This window comes from Lithobates pipiens, unplaced genomic scaffold (assembly GCF_037356315.1).
Source record: "Lithobates pipiens isolate NorthernLeopardFrog02 unplaced genomic scaffold, aLitPip1_a1.2 Scaffold_22, whole genome shotgun sequence".
Classification (NCBI taxonomy): Eukaryota; Metazoa; Chordata; class Amphibia; order Anura; family Ranidae; genus Lithobates; species Lithobates pipiens.
The window spans coordinates 307454087-307466282 of NW_027507784.1; the positions used below are offsets into that span (position 1 = coordinate 307454087).

At 46.9% G+C, this 12196-nt stretch overlaps 1 protein-coding gene across 1 annotated transcript in view; it reads right to left on the reverse strand.

The window, feature by feature from the left end:
- The window catches only part of SLC5A11 (solute carrier family 5 member 11), a 74439-nt gene that overhangs the window by 22930 nt on the left and 39313 nt on the right, over positions 1–12196 (reverse strand). The window contains exons 7-8 of the mRNA XM_077449339.1: positions 9983–10088; positions 6450–6530 (exon numbers count right to left, since the gene is read on the reverse strand). Of these exons, the coding sequence (XP_077305465.1) occupies positions 6450–6530; positions 9983–10088 (187 nt within the window). The remainder of the gene's footprint in view (positions 1–6449; positions 6531–9982; positions 10089–12196) is intronic.

Genomic DNA, 12196 nt, shown 5'->3' on the forward strand with positions numbered 1-12196 from the left:
CAGCGAAGTCACCGCTGTCCCCTGTAGTCCGGCGCATCCATCTTCTCGGTGGGGTCTCGCAGCTCCGCCGCCATCATTCGGCGAAGCCGCGATGACGTCAATCCCGCGCATGCGCACGGGAGCCGACACAGGCGGCATCTCCGTCGTTGAAGATGCTGCGCTCAGTGCGCCTGCGTGCTGCTGTCTTCGGGCAAATATCTCCTTAACCGTATAGGTTTAGGAGATATTTCTTGTACCTACAGGTAAGCCTTAATCTAGGCTTACCTGTAGGTCAAAGTGTGTTATAAGGGTTTACAACCACTTTAAGGCCAATACTAGCAATTCTGTTGCTGGAGGCAATTTGCCAGGACAGAATAGAAAATTTAGCAAAATAGAACACTTATCTGCTTTACGCATGTCAGGGAAAAAGCCGCAGTTTTGTGAGACACGTTCGTGTTAACGCGCGTCGGCGCCTACACAAGCGCAAAGTAGTTTTTAGACGTACGACCGACGCGACGTCTAACCGGGCGGGCTTACGCGGTGATGCCACGAATACGCAACGTACCAGACGTAGGCGTACGATCGCTCCGACGCGCCCGCGGCGTGACCCGGCCAGTTCACCTATTTAAACGTTCGCCTGACACTCCTGCATTGCTGGATTATCGTCAGCTCTCCTGAGAACCTGTACCTGTGCTTCCTGTTACCTGATCTTCTGTGCACCGACCCGGCTTGTCTGACCCGTTCCTGTTGTCTTCCTGGCTCCGACTCTTGGCTTGTACCTGACGTTCCAGATCTGCTTCCTGAACCCGACCTCGGCCTGTCTTGACCACTCTCTGGACTTCCGCTGCCTATTCTCGGATCTCCTAAGCACGGTTGCCCATCCAGGCTTGTCCATCTGCTACCTGGTCTCTACTATTGCTACCCGGCAACCCGTGCCACTGTGGGCACTACATCCCTGTGCCAACTTCAGGGTTGTGCTGCGCTCGGCCGCAAGGGGAGCCCTCTCAGCATTTCGGCCTCATCCTAGACTCTGACAGTATAATCCAGCCATGACAGAGGTCGACAGAGGTGACTCCCCATTGGAGGCCGTCCTACGAGAACTCACGGCCCTTGCTCCAGCTATTCAGGAGCTCCGAGAGAAACATCACCGGCTGGAGGAGCGCCTGCAACATCCGCCTGAACCACCCACCTGCTCTGGTCAAGTTCCGGTGTCTACAATTTCAGCGGTCCTAGAACCACGAGTCCCAGTTCCAGAACACTTCTTCGGGGACCGGAGAAAATTCAGATCTTTCAGAAACTCATGTTTCCTCTACTTTTCCCTGCAACCTCAGACCTTTGCTTCAGAGACAACCAAGGTGGGATTCACCATCTCATTACTGAGGGACGATCCCCAGATGTGGGCCCATGGCCTGCTGGAACAATGCAGCCCTTGTGTGAATACCCTGGACCTGTTCTTTGAAGCCATGGCCCGCTTGTACGATGACCCTTTCCGGACAGCCACAGCCGAGGCAGCCTTGCATACTCTTCGCCAGGATGGGCGACCTGCAGAGGACTATTCAGTGGAGTTCCGTACCTGGAGCTCTGACTCTGGCTGGAATGAGGCGGCCCTCAAATTTCAATATCGTATGGGGTTGTCCGAAGCTCTTAAGGATGAGTTGGCCAGACTAAAGATCCCCACTACGCTCGAAGAACTCATCCAACTCGCCATCCAGCTTGACAGGCGTTTACGGGAACGTCAGCTAGAACGCTCTCAGACTGCGTGCTCCATCCAGGCCCCACCTCCAGCCTGCCCAGCAGTATCCCCCGTTCTGAGGGGCATTCCTCGTCCCGCTTTAACCTTTGAAAAGAGACTTCTCCGTCGTCAGGCACATCTCTGTTTTTACTGTGGGGGATCAGGACATTTCATTAGCAACTGCCCTACAAGGCCGAGTAAGCCAGCTCCAAACACTCCTTCCCATCTTCAGGTAGCAATGACAGTTTCTGCCCACATCGCTCTTCCAGTTACGTTGATGGTGGCGGGCAGCAGGATCCCCCTACAAGCAATCATTGACTCCGGAGCCTGTAGTTGCTTCCTGGACCTAACCTTGGCCAGGAGTCTGGCTCTCCCACTGAATCGCAAGGAACAGAGACTGACCGTCCGTTTGGCCGATGGCTCTTTACCTAGTTCAGGTCTTGTCACCCAGGAAACTAGTCCCATCCTGACAATCACCGGTTCGGGTCACCAAGAATTCCTTAAATTCGACATTCTGAGCTCCCCGATGTTCCCTGTTATCCTAGGGATCCCTTGGCTACAAGCTCACAACCCCCAGATCAATTGGCTCACAAGGGCGGTTTCCTTCACATCGGCCTATTGCCAGCAGCACTGTCTGGACTCCACCCCTCACGAATTGCCCGGCTGTTTGACCGTGCAACCCGCTCCCGGTCCGGCTTCTCGCATACCAACAGTCTACCAGGAATTCAGAGACGTTTTTGATAAAAGGAGAGCCGATACCCTACCTCCGCACCGCCCCTATGACTGCCCCATTGAATTACTACCTGGGGCCCCCATTCCTTTTGGTCGGATATTCCCCCTTTCAGAGACGGAACTGGAGGCTCTACGACTGTACATTGACGAAAACCTGGCCAAGGGATTCATTCGTCCCTCTTCATCCCCTGCCGGAGCAGGTATCTTCTTTGTGGAGAAGAAGGATAAGACCCTAAGACCATGTGTGGACTATCGGGACTTAAATAATATTACCCTCAAAAACCGGTATCCTCTTCCGCTTATCCCTGAACTCCTTCAAAGATTCCGTACCTCTCGTGTCTTTACAAAACTTGACCTACGTGGGGCTTATAATCTTGTCCGTATCCGGGAAGGGGACGAATGGAAGACTGCGTTCAGAACAAGATTCGGTCACTTCGAATATCTGGTCATGCCCTTTGGGTTATGTAACGCCCCGGCAACCTTCCAACATTTTATCAATGATATTTTTCGGGAGTACCTTGACCACTTTGTTGTCGCCTACCTTGACGACATCCTGATTTTCTCACCCTCACTAGAGCTTCATAGAGTACATGTCAAGAAAGTACTACATATTCTTAGAACTCATGGGTTATATGCCAAAGCCGAAAAGTGTGACTTTGAAAAGGAATCTATCCATTTCTTGGGACTTATTATTTCCACAGGGGGAATCGCCATGGACCCGCAGAAGGTGAAATCCATTCTGGACTGGCCCGCTCCTGCTGACAAGAAGGGTGTACAGAGGTTTATTGGCTTCGCAAACTTTTATCGAAGGTTCATACGGGGCTTCTCCACCATCGTAGCTCCCATCACTGTGACTACTCGCCAGCACACCAAGTTTCACTGGTCCCCAGAAGCTCAGTCCGCTTTCGATCAGCTCAAGACCCTATTTACCTCCGCGCCCATCCTGCGACACCCAGATCCCGCCTTACCCTTCGTACTAGAAGTTGATGCCTCGGAGGTGGCCACCGGGGCGATCTTATCCCAACGCCAAGGTCCCAAAGCCTTACTGCACCCTGTAGCCTTCTTCTCTCGGAAGATGAGTCCCCCAGAGAAGAACTATGATGTAGGGGACCGGGAACTTCTAGCGATCAAGACCGCCCTTGAAGAATGGAGGTACCTCCTAGAGGGCGCCGCTCACCCCATTTTAATTTTCACAGATCATAAGAACCTGGAGTATCTCCGTACGGCCAGACGCCTAAGACCCCGACAGGCCCGGTGGGCCTTGTTCTTTTCAAGATTTCATTTCCATATTACCTACCGCCCAGGATCTAAAAACAGCAAAGCGGATGCCTTATCTAGAATGTTCCCCGACACTCCTGAGGGGGCCCCACCTAGTACAATTTTATCCTCCCAGAATTTCCTGTTAATACAACCAGACCTGAAATCTTCTATTGAACTGGCTACTAGACAGTGCACGGAGACCGAAGCTTCCACCCTGAGGAGTCAAGGAGGGCTTCTATGGCACCAGGACAAGGTTTTTGTTCCCCAGCAGGTCAGGCTACTAGTACTGAAGACCCTCCACGATCACCCACTTGCAGGCCATTTTGGAGTGCGGAAGACGACAGACCTTGTACGGCGGTCCCTATGGTGGCCTACCTTAAAGGCGGACTGTAAGGCATACGTAGATTCCTGCACCATCTGCCAGCGCAACAAAGGACCTAACACCAGATCCTGGGGTCTATTAAGACCGCTGCCAGTCCCGGAGAAACCATGGAAAGAAATTTCCATGGATTTTATTGTGGAACTACCGCCCTCTGAAGGATTTACGGCCATCTTGGTGGTCGTAGATCGCCTGTCCAAGATGGCACATTTCTTGCCGCTTAAAGGGACTCCCTCTGCCCTGGATACAGCAAAAACTTTTGTTAAAGAGGTTGTCCGGTTACACGGGGTACCTGATAGTATAGTATCTGACAGAGGGGTTCAATTCACCTCTAAATTTTGGAAGGAACTGTGCAAATTGCTTTCAATTAAGATTTGTCTATCATCTGCCTACCACCCACAGAGTAACGGACAAACCGAAAGAACTAATCAAACACTAGAGCAGTACCTGCGATGCTTCTGCTCCTTCTCCCAGGACGATTGGGCCTCCTTGCTACCTTGTGCGGAATTCGCCTATAATAACTCCGTGCACGCCTCCACCAACCAGTCACCCTTCTGGGCAAACTACGGATTCCACCCTTCATTCCTGCCTAACACCATCCCTGAGTCATCCGTCCCGGCAGTTCAAGACCGAGTAAAATTTATTCACTCGAACTATCTAATACTCCAAAACACCATGAGAAGGGCCCAGGAGGAATATAAGAAGCAGTATGACAGAAGGAAGCGAGCCAACCCCATCTTTAAGACAGGGGATAAGGTGTGGCTTTCAGCAGCAAATCTCAGACTGCCTTGTCCTTCCCGGAAACTGGGACCTAAATTTCTGGGTCCTTTTGAAATCAAACGAGAGATTAATCCCGTAGCCTTTGAACTTGTTTTACCTGACTCGTTTAAGATCCATCCTATATTTCATGTCTCCCTCCTTAAACCTGTTACCTTTAGTCCATTTTCAGGAAGAGAAGAAATGCCTCCGCCTCCGGTTCAGGTTGGTGAAGAAACCGAATACGAAGTTGAGTCCATCCTCGACTGTCGTCGAAGAGGTAGGACCATTCAGTTTTTAATTAAATGGAAAGGGTATCCTGCTGAAGAGAACTCGTGGGAGCCTGCCGATCACGTACATGCTCCTGAACTTTTACGAAGGTTCCGCACCCGACATCCTGAAAAGTGGGCTCGGTTGGGCATCCGGAGGCTGCCCCTTGGGGGGGGGCACTGTCAGGGAAAAAGCCGCAGTTTTGTGAGACACGTTCGTGTTAACGCGCGTCGGCGCCTACACAAGCGCAAAGTAGTTTTTAGACGTACGACCGACGCGACGTCTAACCGGGCGGGCTTACGCGGTGATGCCACGAATACGCAACGTACCAGACGTAGGCGTACGATCGCTCCGACGCGCCCGCGGCGTGACCCGGCCAGTTCACCTATTTAAACGTTCGCCTGACACTCCTGCATTGCTGGATTATCGTCAGCTCTCCTGAGAACCTGTACCTGTGCTTCCTGTTACCTGATCTTCTGTGCACCGACCCGGCTTGTCTGACCCGTTCCTGTTGTCTTCCTGGCTCCGACTCTTGGCTTGTACCTGACGTTCCAGATCTGCTTCCTGAACCCGACCTCGGCCTGTCTTGACCACTCTCTGGACTTCCGCTGCCTATTCTCGGATCTCCTAAGCACGGTTGCCCATCCAGGCTTGTCCATCTGCTACCTGGTCTCTACTATTGCTACCCGGCAACCCGTGCCACTGTGGGCACTACATCCCTGTGCCAACTTCAGGGTTGTGCTGCGCTCGGCCGCAAGGGGAGCCCTCTCAGCATTTCGGCCTCATCCTAGACTCTGACAACGCATTTCTATATCACTAACTAAAATGATCAGTAAAGGTGCAAAAGCATAGCATTTCCTTACAAAGAAGCTAGAAAAGGGAACAATACTGTAGAAGTAGGTATCTGATTTAATTGCTAGAGAATGCCAAATACCCACATTTCAATTAGAAGCTAAAGGCACAGTAAGGAAGCGTCTTCTTATTTGGGCAACCCAGCATTCTCCAGGAGACCATGGTGACCATCTAATCACAATGGGGATAAGGGAGTTACTGATATTATCTAATTTTTTTTCCTGTACAGGTGTTTTTTGACAGTGCAGTGATGCCAGTGAAATAAGACAGGGTTGAGTGCCCTCGCTGAATAAGAGAACCATATTATTTAGCTGCACATTATGCCAGACTTTACCAAAACTACATGCCATTCAATGTTGACCTACTAAATGGACAGTGTTGAAAGAGCCTGCAAATTCCTCACTACCGCTAATTTAAGGTTTCGGGATTGTTTAACATCAGACAGGGTGAGGAAAACGAAAAAAAACTTTATTGGTAACACATACTCACTGAAGACCATGAGAATCAGGGCTCCTATGATCATTATGATTGTCTGCAGTGTGTCAGTGTAGATAACTGCTGCCAGACCACCTGAAACACAAACCGGCTGTCACTGCTACATGCAGGAGTAGAATAAGTAACAGTAGATATAAGCAGGTTTATAATGCAAGAGATTAGAAAATGAGACTACACTGTGTGGGAGTTAACAGCGAATCAATATGTTATAATATCACCAATCATAGTCAAACAAGTGGCTGTGAGCAGTGGCATACCTAGCATAATTGATACTCCTGGTTGATTATTTTTTAACCCTCCCAATGCTGCTCTATACATCAACATGATTTTCAGCAGTAATCATGAAATAAGATATAGACTAAAAATGGGAAGCAGTGAATATTTTCTTTATATGAATGTTTTATTTATAAAAAAATTTAGTTTTATTACCGTAAAACCTTGGTCTGCGAGCATAATTTGTTCCATAAACATGCTTGTAATCCAAAGCACTTCATTCCACAACCATTTATTCATAAGTCCTTCGGTTTATAGATAGTCCATATAAAAAGATTTTAGCAATGTGAAAATGTCCATTCACAAATGGAAACCTCCACAAGAGGATTAGAAGCAGGGCTCAAGTCCTGCGGGAACGCATGGGAACGGAGTTCCTGTACTTTTTCCACAACAGGAACTCAGTTCCCATTAGCAGCCATGTCCTGCAAGACTTTGAAGTATGTGAGCTGTGTGGCAGGTGCCGACACAGCTCGCAATAGTAAGTGCCGCACACCTGACCATTCAGGCATTGCCAGTAGGGGGCCCCATGACAGCTTCCGCTTCGATCTACCTGTCAATCACAGCTAGCTGACGGGTAGATCAGGTCTAGGTCTACCTGACGGGTAGATCAGCTATTCTGCTCACAGGACATACAGGGGAGAGGTGAGCTGAGGGAGGAACATCAGTTTGGGGTGGTAAGCTGAGCACAATACCTGGCAAAGTTTAATGCCAGGAGGGAAGTTTATGTGGAAATATGTGAAGGGTTGGAATAGCAGCGAGTGTGTGTTGGAGCCCTGCAGAGTTTTCAGCCCCCCAAGCTAACATACCAATCTCCTAAGCAGGAACACATCACTATCTCCCCAAGCATTCTGTCCAGATAATGTGCAGTTATAATTTATGACCTTTCCGTTTAACCCTGTGTTATCCAAACTCTGTTCAATGAAAAGTGTAAACTCACCACATAAACACTCTATATACAAAATAGCATTCCCCAATAAAGATCAGAACATGATGTTCACATTTGCATGGAAGCACAATTGAATGAATGCTGATTATTCAGAGAATTATCGTATTTATGTTTATTGAGGATTGTTTTATTTTATGTACTAACAGTTAAGCTTCATACACACAATACGAAAATTGGATGAAAAATACCACTTTTCAAGCGTTCATGCATATGAGCGTATCATTTTTTTTTTTTGGTGGGGGAGTGGATCTTGGGTGGGAGTTCCCATACTTTTTTCCCCAGGACTTGACCCCTGATTAGAAGCAAAATCCAGCAGGAGCTACAGAGTATAAAAGAGAGGTGCCTCTAATGCCGCGTACACAAGGCCGGGAGCTTTTCATCAGATTTTCTGACAATGTGTGTATGCCCATCAGTCTTTTTCTGTCGGCATTTCCGACAGTCTTTAGATTGAGAGCCTGTTCTTAATTTTTCAGATGGAAAACCTTTCTATCAAATTCTTCGATTGTGTGTATGCAATTCCGGCACGCAAAATTCCGACGCATGCTCGGAAACAATTGGACACATGCTCAGAACCATTAAACTTCCCTTTTATAGTGCCGTTGAACGTGTTGTATGTCGCGGTGTTATTGTCCGTCGGAATTTGGTGTGACCGTGTGTAGGCAAGACAGTTTGAGCGAAATTCTGTCGGAATTCCGACGGGAAAAGCATCAGAGCTTTTTCCGACGAGAATTCCGATCGTGTGTACGTGGCAAAAGTGTAGCAATATGGTTAAATTTAATGAAGGTACAACATTTAGCAAATCACATGCTTGATGATTAAAACAGAAACATCTAAGTATGCAGACATCCGAGGTAAAGATGTCCACATAAACCATCCTCCGCACTGCCGACTCCGACACCGCTGTCAGTCTGCAATCGTGACCGGGAAGACTACCCTGCAGTAGAGCAATCTCAAAGCTAGGCTTGAATCACTCATGAAGCATAGCGTGGAAGGGATGACGTCAATGGCGGTGCGAAGGATGGTCAATGTGGACAGCTTTACCGCAGATGCCTGCATACTTAGATGTGCATCTTTTAATCATCAACCAAGTTGCTAAATGTTGTAGTTTCATTAATTGTAATCATATTGCTACACCTAGAGGCACCTCTCTTCTTTTCATATTCAGTTGTTACTTGGCGCTACTTGTATATCAAGACATCGCTTGTATTTCAAGTCAAAATTTATGTAAAAATTTTGCTTGTCTTGCAAAACGCTTTCAAACCAAGTTACTCTCAAACCAAGTTTTTACTGTATTTAAACATAGTGTGCCAGTGTAAAAAAAAAAAAGAGGATGATCAGCAAAAATCCTCCCCTCCACAGAGAAAATCCTTCCCCAACAAAACATACAGTGGCACACGTTAAAGCAAGAGAAGTCCTAAGCTTCTCCCTGGCAGTGTCATGTGACACATCAGAGCCTAGAAGGAGCTTAGGTACTGCAGAGGGCAAGTAATGTGGTAATGTGCATCCAGTAGGGTATGTGGTCCTGAAGCACCATCAACATGGCTGTACTTGGAGCAGACCACCTCCTACCCACCTAGTTACACCACTGGTTATGAGAAGCTTCCGACCATTGGGAACATAGTTCATGACTTCCATAGGTGTGGGACAGGATCCTGCACGGAGTGTTTGGAAATTGCTCTCCTGGATCACAAAAGAGAGTTCTCAGATCACCAGATTACTGTAAAAAGCGAGTGGAATGAACGCAAGAGCACGGCAGGTATACCTAGATGAAAATCTGAAACCATAAGGTAGGCTGGGCCATTACTTTACACATCCTGGAGGTCTCACAGAAGAGTTGTCAGAAGCCTCTACAAGTAACAGAACAATATTGGATGGTCTCTAGACACCCTTTCACAGCATGGGGTTCTATCAAGCCACATGGCCCCATTAAAGAACTACTCCTGACAAATAGCACTGAGAAGGGTTAGAATCGCTCTTTGGCGTTTCCCCCTCATTTCCTGTCCTGGTGACAGGAGAACAGTTCGACAGGAAGCAATGTGAAAATCTCAAATGAACACATTTTCTAGTACAGAGGAAAAAGAATAAAACATCTGTATAGTTTTTATTGCTGTCTGTGCCTTTTTGTCTCTGTGACCCCCAAACTCTATTTTCTTGCCCTGGTGTCACAGGGACACAAAGCCAGGGGAAAACTAGTGGTTACAGACAAAAAAACTGATAAAAGTTCTAACCTTAATACTCTTTTCAAAGAAACAAAAAGTTTTTCAACAATTTTACCTCCTCCCCCGGCAGTCACATATGTAGAACTCACCAGCTACTGTATAGATTGCTGTGATCGCCAGTAATCCAATCACAGCTACATAGAGATCCCAGCGTAGAGCCTGCTGGATAAAAAGAGCCCCGGCATATATATCCACCTGTAGGCGAGAAGATAAAAGTGTGTTAGATCTGTCCTTGGAGAAATATCAGTGCTCACTACATTCAAGTCATTTCCCTAAAATCAATCGTCCTATCACCACCATAATGCATGAGATGTTCGTATATATATTGTATGTCACTGTTTGTTGTTTGTTTTTATGAGACACGCATTTTAAATTATTATCTTAATATTTACCTGGAAGTTAGTGTTAATATAACCCTAATCTTATTTTGATTACAGTATTTAATATACAGATGTGTTAATGCTCCCTGTAGTGGTTGTCAGAGACATTGATTACCAACCCACACCTTGAATGACAATTGCGCTGTCATGTTACACTGTATTATAATTTTTTCCCACAAACAGAGCTTTCTTTTGGTTGTATTTGATCACAATTGGGTTTTTTATTTTTCGCTAAACAAATTTAAAAAAGTCAACGTTTTTGAAAAAAAACTTTTTTCTTTGTTTCTGTTCTAAAATTTTGTAAATAAGTATGTTTTCTCTTTCACTGATGGCTGGGCAATTATGAGGCTGCACTGATGAGGTGGCACTGATGAGGAGGCACTAAAATGCAGCACTGATTGGCGGCACTGATATGCAGCACTGATATACAGCACTGATGGGTACTGATAGGTGGCACTGATGAGTACTGATAGATGGCACTGATGTGCACTAATAGGCGGCACTGATGGGTACTGATAGGCAGTGTCTGCCACCCCTCTCTATCAAGCCCCCCACTGGCTTCCGCTCACCCAACAAATTACATTCAAAATACTAACAACATTTTAAAAAGTCACCCACAACTCAGCCCCCACCTATGGAACTCCCTACCCCAATCTGTCCATCTTTTAAATGATCTCTGAAAACCCTCCACTTCAGAGAAGCCTATCCTGCCCACACTTAAAAACTATTATTTTATTTTCTCCATCAGCTCATCCCCACACAGCTATTACCTTTTGTATCATCACTTGACTATCCCTCCTAGATTGTAAGCTCTAAGGAGCAGGGTCCTCTGATTCCTCTTGTATTGAATTGTTTTGTAACTGTACTGTCTGCCCTCATGTTGTAAAGTGCTGTGCAAACTGTTGGTGCTATATAAATCCTGTATAATAATCATATAATAATAATAAAGCTAACATAAAGATAATGGGCAGCATAAGAGACCAGAATTTGTTGAAACATAAGGTTTCAGCACTGGGAGATAGATATGAATAGATTGTGGCATGGAGTTCCTGGCACTGAGAGTCCTGCACTACCCTCACACTAACCCTTCCTGTACCCCAAACCATCACACTAATCATCCCCAATGTAACCTTACCTCTTATTTGCATACTTATTTCTTCTGTGCCAGGTTCCTTTTCTGCCAGTTCTAGAATATACTGTTCCAATGTCCTTCCTTTAGTCCTTATAGGGAGATTGGGTGCACCCCTCTGCAACCCTCAGCATTGATGCCGCGTACACACGACCAGACTTTCCAGCAGTCTAGGACTGACGGTCTTCCCGACGGACTTTTCAGCGAAGTTCTGACAGACTTTCTGACTGAACGGACTTGGCCACACACAATCACACCAAAGTCCGACGGATTCGAACGTGATGACGTACGACCGGACTAGAATAAGGAAGTTCATAGCTAGTAGCCAATAGCTGCCCTAGCGTCAATTTCCGCCCGTCGGACTAGCATACAGACAAACTGATTTTTCGTCCGGACTCGAGTCCGCCGGAAAGATTTGAAACATGTTCTAAATCTAAAGTCCGTCTTATTTTTCGACAGCAAAGGTCCGATGAAGTCCACACACAATCTAATTGTCCGACGGTTTCGTTCCGTCGGACCTTTGCTGTCGAAAAGTCAGATCATGTGTACACGGTATTAGAGTGTGGTCATGCAAATACTGACTTTGCTGATAGATGTACAGTATTTACATAGAAACTTTTATAGTGCCCCAAGCTGCTCTCTACCCACTTAAGCGCAGGAGGGGAGCCATGCAAGGGTATCTCCGGTGATAGCAGTCACACAGGCAAGGGATTCAAACCTGGCTGATCACTTTGTTTCCTGAGAACACAGGGACTTCAGATCCCTTTAGGTTAGCTGTCTCATGCCAGATGAAA